This window comes from Doryrhamphus excisus, chromosome 21, assembly GCF_030265055.1.
Source record: "Doryrhamphus excisus isolate RoL2022-K1 chromosome 21, RoL_Dexc_1.0, whole genome shotgun sequence".
Lineage (NCBI taxonomy): Eukaryota > Metazoa > Chordata > Actinopteri > Syngnathiformes > Syngnathidae > Doryrhamphus > Doryrhamphus excisus.
The window spans coordinates 4,647,210-4,662,641 of NC_080486.1; the positions used below are offsets into that span (position 1 = coordinate 4,647,210).

Here is a 15,432-nt window from a genome sequence, read left to right on the forward strand (position 1 = left end):
CTACAGCACTAATGTGTTTTTTTTTTCAGTGGCCAAAAGCCCCCACATCCCCACTCCACCCCATGCACGCCAAGTCCGATGATCCCAAAGGTGCTGAGCAGAGAACTGCGTGTTTATAAAAAAAAAACAGAGTCCACTATCCTATCCACGTCATTTCGACTCATTTAGGCTTGGCTAACTGCGTCCACGTTTTAGATGATAATAAATATTGCATCAAACTAAAGCAAAATTACGATTGAATGAATGAATGCGTGTACTGTAATGATGTACTTAATTGTTTAAGTAAAAATGCAAAAGATATTGCATTGCATTCACTCTTGACTGCAGTGCGTGGGGGCCCCATCACGCACGGCTCTGCACATAACAAAAGACGGAAAACCAAGCGGTTGATAGTCGATGCTATGGATCATGTTGGGGGGAGTGGGTGGGGGTGGTGTTTGAATTCGAGTGTTTTTTTGTGTCAAAGTCATATCTACGTGTGTGTGCGTGTGTGTGTATAAAGCAAGTCCACAGTAACTACAATTATATTGCATTTATATTATCATTTAAGTATTGATAATGCATGAAACCCAAACATGATTGTGCACTTTTTACCTTTTCCATAAGAAACACATATAGAGCCTATACATATATATATATATATTGGGGAGGAGGGTCCTGTATATATATATATATATATTTTATTGACAATTAAATGTGGCACTGCTCTTTTTTTTAGCATTTTATGAGGGTGTTTAATTGCATGCATGCAAATTCTTGCTCCATAGCGCGCACACACACACACACACACACACACACACACACACACACACCTACTATCTCTCTCACACACACACACTGATTTTCAAACACGCTAATCATTTCAGTTCTGTGACAAAGCACATGATTATTCTAAGATCCGATGCAGACATTTTGTAGGATAAGTAGGTCAAATATTCACCAAGGGTACAAATAAGAAAAAGCAAATCCAGCATATTTAGGAGCCATATTGTTTAAATCTACTTTATAGTATATTAATATATTAGGTCTGTATAAGAAAATGTAAATAATTCAAGATGCGTAATATTGAAATGCATGCAATGATTACGCATAAAGTGGATATAGTGCTTATAGGTGGGGATGGGATATCCATTTTTTATTGCATCACCTGTCAAAAGCATCCAATAGGCGTCGAGTGCATGAACATTAATTGATGAAGGTGTCTCCAGACTGGCGCACCTCCTCCCCTCACTGTCATTTTATTTGTGTAACCACAATAGCAGCTGCATTTTAGCTGCTTTTTCTCTCTCTCTCCCTCCCCTTCACTCTCACAACTCCCTCTCTCTCTCCCTCTCTCTCTCTCTCTCTCTCTCTCTCCCTCCCTCTCTCTCGCCCTGTCTAGCTGTTTTATTCCTCTGGCTGAGGCAGTTGTGCACACCTTCCCCTCGCCCTGCTGCCGACCAGAGGGGAGTGTAGCCGGCAGAGGCAGGTATAGCAGCAGTCCCGGTGGATGCGTTCGTTTCATTATTCCACCATGCCGGACTGGGTGCGCCGAATGAATGGGGCCGGCTCGCTGCAGCTGAGAGTCAGCATGTCAAAGTTCGGCGTGGAGGTATGAGCAAGGATGCCCATGAATCCATAGCCGGGATTAATGCATTTGGAGAGGATCCATAAAACATGGGCGACCTGGAGTGTGGCTTTGAGGAAATGCAAGGAGTCAGACTGGGCTACCTGCTCATCCAAGGCAAGCAAATGTTTGCTTTGTCTCAGGTCTTCACCGAGCTGCTCAAGAACATTCCACGCACCACCGTGCACAAGCGCATGGACCACCTGAACGTGAAGAAGCACCACTGTGACCTGGACGAGCTGCGCAAGCTCAAAGCAATAAACTCCATCGCGTTCCACGCAGCCAAGTGCACTCTCATATCTCGGGAGGACGTGGAGGCTCTGTACGTCTCCTGCAAAACCGAGCGGGTGTTGAAGTCCGGCAGCAACAAAAGGAAAGCGACGTCGTGCGTCACCGCGGAACGCCTCGCGTCCACGGAGCTCCTCCGTGCGGACGCAGAGCTCTGGCAGGAAAAAGTTTGGTTGAGTTTGCACGGCGTGCACGACAAAGCGGCGAAGGGGAGGCGAGAACCCTGCGACTCCAAACTACCTCACTTTTACCACAAAACCCACGGACGGGATTACCGCTCGGCCACGAAGTCCACTCACAGACACTTTAAAAACTATGAAACAGCCAAGTTGCAAGGGAACCGGGTGACATTCAGCCAGAGGCACTCGTTTTTCCGGAGCGCTCCTGCAGCAGCGCTCCAGTCCGCCATGGCTGCTCAGTCCAGGCTCTCTCGCACAGCCGGCGACGTTCATCACAAAAGGAAGAGGCGGCGCGAAGGGGGCGGCGGCAGGGACGGCGTGAGACACCCCTGGAGGAGCAGACACCACCAACACGTCCCGCCGGTTCTACTCGTCCAACCCAAATCATCCATTACGCACCGGAGCGCTTTTGGTGCCTTCCAGCTCAGCCCGGACTTCTACATTCACCATCATCATCTCCAGCCGAGCTTCCCGGAGAGCAGCGACACCGAGTCCAGCACCTATTCAGACCGCGCCTACCCGGACTCGGATTTTGGTTCCGGATTATCCACCACCAGCAGCTCAGACGAGGAGGAGGATGACGACGACGAGGATGACACCCAGTCAGAAAGCACTGATGTCAGCTCGGATGAGGAGGAAGAGGAGGAGAGCTCTTCTCATTCTGACTCCAGTTCCGTATCCAGCCGGGTTTCGGTTCAAAGCATCCGGTTCAGACGAGCCCGAGTGGGAACCCTCGCCAAAACCCTTAACCCAATTAACGCTCCTCTGGTTCTGCAGCCCACTTTCCACTACAACAACCAGCAGCACCAGGACAGCTCACCACTGCAGGCCCATGCAGCATCCACACACGAGAAGTGGCAATTTAGGAATCACTCCGGATCCATACCTAAATTACACTCAGTGATTTTCACCGAGACCAAATGGGACAAAGAGGGACCAAAGCAGGCCCTCCACGCACCACGCAGGACGTTCGTGTGTCCCATCAACGAGCACAAAGACCACAAAGTACCCTATAACGATGAAAGGGGTGTGAGATCCACAGGACCTAGACTCACTCCGCCTAAGAAAATAAAGACCGAGGCGGAGGAGTCCTCTGTGACGGCCTCCCCCGCCCCCGAGAGCGGCTCCAAGGTAGCCAGGACGCCGCCCCCTGGTCTCCATAAAGTGAAGTTAAAAGTGGAAGAGTGTTGCGATGAATACGAACACCACAGCCAGCCTGCTGCAGCCAAATGCAAAGAACCACAGAGCAGCACTGAAGCGCCATTGGAAGTTCGAACCCCGGATGTGTCCCCCGCGTCACAGGGACACATGAGCAGTCATGAACCGCTCGATGAAGTGGAAGCGAGAGGTAAAAATTGCAAGGCTCCAACCCTGGCCAGGAGATCCAGGCTTTCCAGGGCGCAATCAAAACAAGCCAGGGCCACCAGGGCTGCTTCCTCCTCCTCCTCCTCTTGCGGCTCCCAGCCTTGCGAAGAAGCCTCCGTGGAGGATTTACCCAGCCGACGTAAACGCAGCGGTGCGAACGCCGCGACATGGACCGGAAAAATGCCTTTCAGTTTGATGGCCAACTTCCCATTCTCGGCGTCGCTGGTTGTTGGCAGCGACGGGGATCTGTGCCCGGCTTACTCCCTCAACTCTCTGAAGGGCGCCGGGCCTCCCCCTCCGTCTCACCCCGTGTGGAGCTGGCAGCCAGGCGGACATATTCTCCCTCCCCCACACGCTCACAGAACGAGGAGATACTGAGCAGGGAAAAAAAACAAAAAACAAAAAAGCAAATCTCCCTCAAAATACACATTTTTTTAAACCCCATTGTAAATGCATTTTCATTATGAACACAGTTGCAGTAAACGCCCACTGTGTGGACTGTGAGGCCCCCCGTTAGTGGATTTATATATATTTTTAAACAAGCTACCAGCCCTAAGTGATATAAAATGACTTTTTCCCCTCGACCTGTTGGATTGTATACTGTGCCAGGGTGTCTCTGGTTGGTGCTTTGTCTGAAAAAAAAAGGATGTACTGTTTTGGTGGATTTAAAGCATATATCAGGGTTATTCCATGACGTGCCACTTGTTTTCTAGCTGTGTTTCCCTTTAGGGTTTACATACTGACCACACATGTTCCCAAGCGTTCAATTTTATACTTAAAGTGGGATTGGTATCGTTTATCACAGTTAAGCCTTTATTAGATGACAGGAATTTATTCCTGTTGGTTTTGGGAGTTTTTCCACCATTTTTTTTGCTTTGAGTGCGTGTGATTTGGTGTTTTGGTGTTTTTATTTCTGTATATTATATATCCATGCAGGTCCCGGAGACATTACACAAGCCTTATGAAGAGACAATCAAAAAAATAAGTGTGTTTACAAACATAAATCCGGACAACTTTAAGATTCATATTTAAGGTTTCGGTGCATAAGGAAGCCAATATGTCCGCCTTTTTCCAACCGGAAGGCTATTCAGAAACAACGTATCTCAATTCGCTCACTAGCATACTTACACTCGGTGCTTATTGACTTATACTTCGAATTTTAACTGCGTATATGCTAAGTGTAAACATGGAAGTGCCGCTTTAGGTGCTTATTGACTTATACTTCGAATTTTAATTGCGTATATGCTAAGTGTAAACAAGGAAGTACCGCTTTATAAGAGCACAAAAACCCAATACACACTTTGTTCCTGTTTGGGGTCCTGTGTCAGCACATAGGAGTCCATGGCTTGCCTGATCAAAAATCGACGAAAATACGTGTTTAGAGACGCAATGATGTACATTACAACGTAAGTTACTATTATTCCAGGATTAAAATCTAATATTAAGGCTTGTCTCTGCTGTGACGCCAGACTACGGCACACCAAAAACACCCTCTTTTTTTTAAACGATGTAGCTTTATTTAACAAACACGCTAATGTAACCTATTGAGCATCAATGAATGTAGTGACTCCCAAGCTGTGTTGTGTAGCGTCAGTACACACACCTCCAAACCACCAGGAAACATGTAATGGTGGCTGTTTTTAAGGAAAACGCGTTAGATGTTAGAATTCAGGACAAGCTCCTGCTAATTGGCAGGTTTTCTAACACACAAGAGTGGGGGGGGGGCAGTTAATAGCGACAAAAGGCTCCCTGGCTGAGAATGATGTCATTCATATGATTGTATTTAAAAGTGCTTTAAATCAGCATCATACGGTTGTTAAATGTTGTTAAAGCATCCATACAGTACGTGTCCTCAACCTATAAGGGGGTCTCTCCCTTATGACAATTCAACCTCAGCGCCCTATTACCAGACTGACTATTTTACAGGAGGTGGGACATGAGCAGGCCCCCGGTTTATATAAAAAACACACACACACATACACAGAAGGGGGGGTTGCACAGGGGGTGGTGGCGGGTTGCTGTGTTGCAAGAGCGAAGCTTTCAACCTTTAATCCGCATGTCAAAAGCAGGCTGCACGGCGGAGGAGGAAGAGGAATAGCTGCATGCGCTTGAATTTGTGAGAGGTTGACAATATCAACCCCCCCAAAGTATCCCCCCCAGCACACACACACACACACACACATTCTCACGCATAATGCAAAACTGCAGGGACATAGATGGTGCTCATGCTGTAATGGTAAAGGCTTGGACAAACAACATTAAGCCAATTCTCTTCATTTTTATATACTTGAGGTCAGAATTTTTTTTAGGGGGGGTTTGAAGTCACTGGTTGTTTATATGAAACTGAATATTTATTTTTGTGAAGGGTTTTTTCTTTTTTTTTTATTATTATTGTTGTTGTTGTGGTGGTTATACATATATATTCATTTATATATGGGACAACTGCACTCAAAATGGAAACTTGAACAGTGGATTTCTAAGAAGCACTTTCCTTTTTTTTCCTCCCCTTTCTTTTGTGTTTTTTTATTATTATTAAACATTCATTAAACATAACCAGTGTGATAATTTTCTGGGTTTGCACTTTAAAGTTTGTGGTTTGGATTTAGGGACTAGGGGTCAGATTTGTGATAAACTATGACACTTTTTTCATGGTAAACTTACAAAATGTAAGCATCTTACATTTGATTCACCAAAGAAGTATATATACTGCAATGTACTTCGATTTTGTTGTACCTGTTACACAATAATAACACGAGGTGCTGCAAGGCAACACAACAATTGCCTTGCATGCAATTACAGGGAGGTCACCAACATAAAAACCACCATTCTCCATAATTAACAGGTAATTATGTCAATAATGGTAAATTGCACACACTTAAACACGCAGCACACAACCATAAAAGCGAGTAAAAAAAAAAAAAGTTAACCAGACCTGCTTTACGTGCCATGTTTGACATGATGTTCCATTGATGAATGGGGCTCTCTGCTGTGTGTGTGTGTGTGTGTGTTCGAAGCCATGCAGGCAGACTTGCCTGGTCTTCCCCGCTTCTGCTGCTGCACTCCCGCCGCTGGGGCCTGCATGGAGGGGCCCAACTGGGAGAGTCAAGCGGCTAAATTCCAGTGCGGATTGGGAACCAGTAGACTGTAACTCCTATAAGATAACAGTAAAATGAAAAAACTGAGAGAGTTGCCTTTATAGGTTTTTGCTGAAATACATTTTTATCTCTACTGAATGTGGGTCACTTGATCTTTGAGTTTAAACCATGTTTAGTTCACTCCCAAACTCATACTATTTTGCCTTAAACGCTATTAATAACTGTAGTCTATTGCAAGCACGTGAGAGTATTTGTGTGCGATTTGAAGACATCAGTAAATTCCATTTCTCCGCGCTGTCTGCATGAATAGGAGCCTGAAGTGTATCTGTGTGCACTAAACTGCACATACCCCCCCCCACACCATGACGTGCAGCCTACGTGCATGCATGCACTTTTGCAACAAAAATGCTTAACATTGATTCTACAAAAAGCACATATACGTAATATAATATTATGTGTTAAAGTACACCAAAAATCAGTATATGAGTGTATGTGTGATACTATATGGTCACCCTACAAGTCTACCAGTGTTTTTTTTTTAAATTAAAATAAATTGCTTGTGGATTTTTGAAATTATTAAAAAAATTGTCAGGTAAAAATTATAAATTCAGTAAACAGAAAGTTTAATTTTGTACTTTTAAAATCACTTATAAAGCTAGTGACCGTGAACACAGCGTATTCTGCACTTTGATCACGTACATAAATTACTATTTACTCTAAAATTGTGTTTATGTTACCATTACACACTCCAGTGAAATGAAAAAAAAAAACAAAAAAACAGCGGAGAGTCCGCTGGGTTTCACCCGGCTTCCCCCTGCACAAAACCGGGGTCAGAAGGAAACGGGTGGCGGCCTCATTTGTGGAGGATGGGTTGTGCATATAAAAAAAATAAACATTTAAAAGCCCGACTGAGGTTTGGAGTGGCGATCAATTATTACGCAACACTGCGTGTTTTTAACAATGGATTTTAATTACGCAGCTGTATAGTTGTGTTCATTAATTATTCATCAGGGTTAACGAGAATAATTTATACACCAGCGATACAAAGCAGTTAAAGGCTTACACACGCCGGCATGTGAATCGATATTTGTAGTTTCTTTTTTAATTTTATTTATTTAAAAGGAACTGGTCCGTTTAAAACAGTGTACTACTTTAAAGTAGAGAAGGAGTGTATAAAATGTATACTATATTAAAATGTACTATATTATGGAGCTCAGCATTCATGAAGCAACTTAAAAAAAACTGAAAATAACTAATATAAATTATGCATTTTTATATAGAGTTTAGAGTTCCAATGGCCTGCAAACAAGAAAAAAACAGGTCACTTGAGAGAAAAGGAGGGGGGGGATTTTGAACGGGGCCACAAGCGATGGTGACCTTTGACCCCCCCTCCTTCATACCAGGGAGTTTAGGCCGAGCATGCACGGGGTGGTCAAAAAAAAAAAACGCCTCAGAGTTTTCCGTATAGAAGTCTTGCATTCTACTTGGAAGGTGTCAGACACGCTGAGAGCACTTGAACACATCACGGTGCATGACACTGAACACACACTCAGGTCTCAGCTTGTTGATCATCGATTTGTAACACACACACACACACACTTACCTGTGTCACATTTCGTATGGTTGGTTGCGTGTCAGATTGCTGCAGGGTGCATCTATAAGCAGGAGACATTAGGATATTTTAGGGGCACATTCTTGGGGGTGATGATAGAGAGAGAGGGGGGGGGTCTTCTTTTTTTTGCCAGATATTGTTCCATGCACTCTTTTGAGTAACCAGGAAGTGGGCCAAAGGGAAAAGCAAGGAGTGTCATTGTATCTATAGGCTTTATTTATAGAAAAAAGGAAGTGGATGTGCCCTTTCACATTTAGTCTAATATTAACTCTTATTTTAACTCCTATGTTATTTATAGGCTGCACTTTAAAAGTTCCTCCCATACTTTTTTTTAGTCATATTTGTTGTGACAAGAGGTGGGGTCTTCATTAAAAAGTGGGTGTTCGGGGTGTAATCCGAGTGCTCCCTGCAACCACCCCCCTACCCGGCAACCCCCAGGGGAAAACTGACATTTGAATAAGTATGTATCAAGACTCAACAATAGGGATGTGCATGTGTAAGTAAGATTATGGGGTTGTAATGTAACTATGATGTACGTGCATGTTGCAAATGAGTCTCCATTGGTGCTGCATTCAAAGGAAAGTCCCCTTGTAATGCTTCAGGCGCCATGAAAAGAATCAGGTGTTTGTTGCATGTAGAGGATTATTTTGCTTCTATAACTTTAATAAATTGCTGAAAAAATGTGACGTTCCATGACGTCAGGGAATTTGTATGAAAGGTTAATTGTTATTATTGACATATGGTTGACGCAGTAAAAGAAAAATCCGGCAATTTTCCTGAAATTTTGTGTATTTTTCATTCTATATTGTATTTATATTGCATATTTATAAGAGTTTCCATTTATTTAAGTAATATTTTTGCTTTAAAAAGATTTTCAGCACATCTCTAAGCTCTGGCTGGAATATAATATATTTATGTCCATTAAGAAATCATTACTACGTAAGAGAGTAACTGGAATTATTAAATATGTCCTCAATGGGGAATCGACCTCCTTTGGTCATGAAGAAATATGAAGTTAAAAATATGCAATTGTGGGGTTTGGTAAAAAATGTCACGAGGGCAGGGTTTTGTTATTTTAATATTTACTTAAGGGTTAATTTAATATAATTAAAGCTGAGGGTTAAGTAAGAAATATTACTGCCTTCCTAATAAATAAAACATTTAAAAAAATGTTTATTTTCGAAACAACACGTGTGTGACCTTTAACTTTATTTATTCTATTGAAAAAAAAAAACAATACAACTGAAATTGGCGTTTAATATGTCCACTGCAGCCATTCTCGTGTTTCTAATAACGCAAAAAGATTTAAAACAATAAAGTGTGGGATTTTTTTCTTATCTCACTGCGCCCAAAAGATACAAACAAACAAAAAAAAAAAACGCTGAGTCAGCACTTTCATTCTCATTTTTTCTCCCCTCTTTTTAAATATTTCGTTCGCGCCGTTATTCATCAATTCGAATGTATTAAACTTTTAACAATCAGTTAAAAACGTCATTGCATTGATGCTTCATAAGGTGTGTGTGAAACGTCTTTTAAAAAGGTGTCATCCGTATAATAATAACATTTTTTATTGTGTTAAGGCCTTCATTTTTACACACGAAAATTACTTTACTAATCACGATTGGAAATGTTCTTTTTTTAGTTTCTGAATCAACAATCACTAAATAAACATTAAGGTTTAATTGTAGGTTTTTTTTAAGGCGTTTGGGGGAATTAAACGCACACATATGAAGGGTTTCCATGGTGGCGCATGCGCATTTGCCGCGTTCATGTACGTCTGTCGATGAAAACGAAACGAATTCCCGCAATTATGTGATTATTGCGTGTGAAAAACGGAGAGAGAAAATGGGTTTGATTCCCCTTCTGCGCGTCTGTTAGTTCACGTTTAATACAAGGAGGCATGAAGCAGTCTCACTGCGACACCTGCCGGCCAACAGGAGAAATGAAATGGTCTCTTAAAGGGGACGTCTGTGACACCGGATGAGGGTTTTTAAGGTGGACCGGGAGAGTTACCGTGAAGAAGGCTCATAAGGGGTAACTTCTTTTGCCGTCTCTCTCTCTTTCACCCGGTTTTAATTTTTTTTAATGTTCAACTTTTTTGATTGATATGACAATATCTGCTGTCCATAATGCTGTTATGTTCCCTTATTGTCCAAAATTGTTCTCTTATTTTCAAATTCAAATGTTGACTGCAATTATGAACAGCAAGTTAGTTAAAACTCTCATTAAATATTTGCCAAAATACAATATCCCAGTTGCAGGTTAAAATAAACTAAATTTTTTTTTAAATTCCTGTATGCAGGATACAGATTTCCGTGTCGCAGCTGACACTTCTCTGTTGGGATGTGGTGTACCCCAGGGATTTGAGCTGGGGCCACTTCTCTTCACTATTGGTACATGTCATCCACTATGTCAATATGGATTTGCTCTTCCTATACTCGGCAGATGGGCACTATGTCCTTTAGCTGTGATGATTTCGGTCAGGTCTACAAACATAAAACACGTAATAATAATAAAAACTGGATCAGCAGGAATTTTCTGTAGCTAAACACATGAAAAAAAACAGAGGTAATAATTAGGGCTAATATTAGCCAACTAGTTTTTCTGCCTGGATTGACACATGAATGAGACCTCAAGTGGTCCACACAGCAAAAAACCTGCTAACTCTCTGAAACCATTTCCAAATTTGGCCTTCGGATCATTAATATCCAATTAGCAATGAATTTGATTTTTTTTTTACTGTTTTGTTTCAACAAAATGTTTAAATATGTCATTTTTTCCATAACTTGCATTACATATTGCAGTATATGTGTTTATTCCTGAAGAACTGCTGCCAATATCGGTATCAGAAATGACATGCTAGACAATACGTATACCAGATATGTGTAAGAAAGCCGATATTGAACATCTCCAGTAATAATCATGGGCCCGCTTACCCAAACATGACCCACAGAAGTTACTCATAAGCGTGTTAACAGTGTTGTTTTTGTTTATTTCACCTTCAACAACTAATAACCAGGACAAATATGGAGACCATAGTCAAGATTTGACTATTGTAATGCTTTGTATACTTACCTTGGCTGATATAATTAACTGTAAATAAACTCTATCTGATCCAAAATGCAGCAATAAGACCCATGCATCAATCCCCCACTTTAGCATCCACGCACTGGCAGTCAATACATTTTAAAATGTATTTTTAAATGTCAGATTCTTTATTTTCATTTAAATTCATATATTTTACAGTTGATTTCAAAAGGCTGTATTATTTTTTTTTTCCAACCACCCCCATCCATGATATGTTAACGTGGGGAGCTAAACTTTGCCAAATCTGCATCATTAGCTGATAAGAAACATGCCTGTGTTACACACATAAAGCAGGAAGTTGACGGGATATAATATATAATTAAGTTTATTATTAGATTTTTCTTGTGTTTGACTGAAAGTACCCCCCCCCATTCCCAATTCCACATTCACCTGCATACAATCACCAAGTGTTCTGTATGCTACCTGTGTTCCTCCCCTTTTCCTCACCAGAATGAATGACTGCAGCATACGCGTGCTTCCTCTCAGTAGTTCCTACCATGGCTGCTCTGACCTGGTGTCTTCTTCTCCTTTACTGGTCCACAGGGGATGTAGAAACAGCTCAGTGGGGCCCAAAGTGGTTCTTGAGATTCCCCGGCGGCCTGCTAGACCCAGTCAGGCGCGTCCATGATGGCCTTGACCCGGCAACCCGCTGTGTCTTCTGTCTGCATGAAGGGTGAGAGAATGAATTTTTATTTCGAGTCAGGCAATTTGCAACAACGCAACGTCGGTATTTATGATGATTTATGATGTTATTCTTAAAACTTCCAACCTGCAGCACCACCAGAATGATGTTACTGTGGAATTGAGCTTGTCGTTTTTGTGATTTCCCTTTTTTTTGCCTGCCCGGCACTCAATTTTGGCACGATTGATCATTGTCTTCTATTTGCAAGATAACATGTCACCCAATTCACATGGTTAACAAATTACAAAAACATTTTAAAAGTCCCTGAAATATAATTTAAAGACAAAAAAATCATGCAAAACAGGGAATATATAATCAATTTCAAAAAACATTATTCAAAAAGTAAATATGTGTTATTTTATTAATATTAATTAGGCATTGCTTTACAGTTGAATTAATGTCAGCTTTTCTATTTTAACAGCTAAATATTAGTTTTAATGTGTCATTTTAATGAGAGTGAATTATTTCCCAATTTCTTGGCGTCCCCTAGTGGCCAACTGCCCCCTTAGCATGTTCCTATATTGCCTAATGGGCCAGCCGTTGTGCTTTACAGGACTGAAGAGCCATTTCTGCACCAAATGAACGTGTCGACTTCTGCAGAGAAATTCCAAGCAGAAGAGAGTCTCCTCTTTGAGGTTTGGGAATGTGGGAATCTGGCTGGACGTCCCAAGCAGGACACGGGTGAGAATATATCTGTCAACATGTACATTGGAAAATGAAAGAAATCTGTCATCTGGTCCTTTTTATTCTTGTTCTTGTTGTGTAAGCGTGTTATATCATGGACATATGAAGCTATTAAAATGGGAGGACGCTGGGAAAAAATTAGTTTCCCAGGCAAAATGGGAGAGCTGACAGGTATATGAAGGTGAGAAACTATTTAACACACAATAGACCTGTGTTTCCTTTCTTAAATCATTGTATTTATATTAAAGTTTGATTGAATTACATTTTAAACACAGCTTTCTTGATGCTAAAACCAATTCAATCCAAGATATGAAAAAAGTACACATTTTAGCCTTGTGTTAAAGGTATCAGACGAAGTAAATAAAAGTAATATTTAGTAATAAGGAAACATAATTAATTTTATAATATGTTGGGGGCCAACAAATACGAGCTGTGAGCCAAAAATGGCACCTGGGCCGCACTTTGGATACCCTGCAGCAAGCTTCATTCATGTGTTAAAAATAAAATGTGATATAAAATACGATAAAAACACAAAATATTGAATTTACTTACTAAATATATTTTTTAAACACACTATAGTGATCTGAGAAAACAAATTGCAAATTATGAATTACTTATTTAAAGTATATTTTTTAATGATCTACAGTATGTGTTAATGTATATGCTTATTTATATAAGAATAATAAATAACATAATTTTCATTAAGAAAAATGCTATATTGGTACACAGTGAATAGAGGAAACATATTAGTAATTGCTGTGAAAGGAAATAGAGGAAGGAATAAATAAGCTCTGCTTCTTCCTACTCCTTTTCGGACGTGTGAATTGGGAAACTAAACAATGCATGTTCAAAATCAAACTACACTATTATGACTATGACCAAATAGTTGATGGGTTTAGTTTGTTTTAGAAGCAAATTGTGAATTTTTATATTTGTTTTTTTTTTCAGGGATTGTGCGTATGAGTGAACGCAGCCTCCGCTGCATGACCTCTGAGGGTCAAAGTTCACAGCGGGTCAACGTGACGGATGATGGTTCCTTTGCCGTGTCATTGAAATGGATTTGGGAGGCTTTGGACAAAAGTGAAAACTGCAGTAGGTCGAACTAAAAAAATAATATATGTAAAAAAAAAAAATTTAAGTCATGTATTACACATTTGAATATATATATATATATATTTTTTAGAGGTGACCTTCTTCACCCCGGGCCACTGTGTCCAATTGCAACCATTGGAGGTCTCTTTGCTTCACGGCCTCCTCGCCGTCCATCCCCGCACCCCCTTCCCACAGATAAGACCCCAAAGCACGAACGTGCAGGCTGGCTATGTGGGTGTTCCCGTCACAGGGGGGGTGTACGTGACTGACGGAGGGAAGAACGAAGAACTCCAGGGAGCTGAGGACCAGAGGACTAGCACCCAAGTATGTTAGGGTTTACAGTAGAATGAAATACTCTCTGTTTGCTCTCTTTGAGTTTATTTTCTAAATCTACATTTGACCTTTATTCCAGATCTGGACCTGCAGAGGTGAAGGAGTTCACACAGTCTACATTGTGAGTATTCTGCTTGTTTTTATGAATACAGTCAAACCTCATAAGCCACAGTTTTTGTATGATTTTTGCCCAATTTTTGGGACTGTCTGTGTGTTTTCTATATTGAGTGTGACTGCTAGATAACACGCCATGGGGCCAATTTCATAAATGTGAGAAACATTGTTGAGTTGGGTTAAATTGCCTCATTTTTTGACGTTTTCGTTTTGATCGAACCTTTTAAAAACAAAAAATAACAAAATCTGATGTACCACTATAATGTACATATAGCCTAATAAGCTTTGTTGCTAATGGAGTTGGTCCTGAATAGTAGGAATAATGATTTTTGCCGATTATAAATTTGGGCGGATGAGTGGTTAGTGCGAAGGCCTCACAGCTAGGAAACCCAAGTTTGATTCCACTCTCGGCCATCTCTGTGTGGAGTTTGCATGTTCTCCCCTGGGTTTTCTCCAGGTACTCCGGTTTCCTCCCACATTCCAAAAACATGCTAGGTTAATTGGCGACTCCAAATTGTCCATAGGATGTGAGTGTGAATGGTTGTTTGTCTATATGTGCCCTGTGATTGGCTGGCAACTATAGGCATAAGCTCCAGTGCCCCCGTGAGGATAAGCGGTAGAAAATGAATGAATGAGTGAATATTATGTACAAAAACACACACAGCAGTTTAACACAAGGCTGATGTGTACTTACAGGTAGTTGTGCGTCCTCCAGTCGTCGACCTTGGAAAGAGCAAAGTTGGTCTTCCACCCTGCAACACCAACACTGACAGAGGTAAGAATAAAATAGTTAAATATGATTTCATGTGGTACATCTTATACTGTGGAACCATGAAGAAAGCAAGGGAAACAGCATAAATTTAAAAATAACAGTCATGGCAGCTCCAGGAAGACGAGGCTCTGAAGTGAAGCTGTTCCACAAGTGTAAAAAGAAGTTAATCACTTTCAAGGTTTCAATTCGTACCTCCATGGCACCCGACTTGTGGTCTCCCACCCACTCATAATTTCTATTGCAATAAATTCATTCATTTTCTACCCAGCTGTCTTTGGGCGAGAGGCGGCGTACACCCTGGACTGGTGGCCAGTCAATCACAGGGGATATATAGACAAACAACCATTCACACTCACATTCATACCTATGGACAATTTGGAGTCGCTAATTAACCTAGCATGTTTTTGGAATGTGGGAGGAAACCGGAGTACCCGGAAAAAAAACACACATGCACAGGGAGAACATGCAAACTCCACACAGAGATGTGGGATTGAACTCGGGTATCCTAGCTGTGAGGTCTGCG

The 15,432-nt window shown here is 41.3% G+C and overlaps 1 protein-coding gene and 1 long non-coding RNA gene across 2 annotated transcripts; one reads left to right on the forward strand and one right to left on the reverse strand.

The window, feature by feature from the left end:
* The first annotated feature begins 1,518 nt into the window (after positions 1–1,518).
* skida1 (SKI/DACH domain containing 1) lies at positions 1,519–4,094 on the forward strand. Its single transcript, XM_058060249.1, has one exon. The coding sequence runs from the start codon at positions 1,657–1,659 to the stop codon at positions 3,814–3,816; it is 2,160 nt and encodes a 719-aa protein (XP_057916232.1). The 5' UTR covers positions 1,519–1,656; the 3' UTR covers positions 3,817–4,094.
* A 2,376-nt stretch (positions 4,095–6,470) lies between these two features.
* Positions 6,471–15,403, reverse strand: LOC131109037 (uncharacterized). Its single transcript, XR_009120621.1, has 4 exons — positions 14,832–15,403; positions 11,729–11,894; positions 8,137–8,188; positions 6,471–6,589 (listed from the first exon to the last, which is right to left on the reverse strand). It is a non-coding gene; the product is annotated as an uncharacterized LOC131109037 (long non-coding RNA).
* Positions 15,404–15,432: the final 29 nt, after the last annotated feature.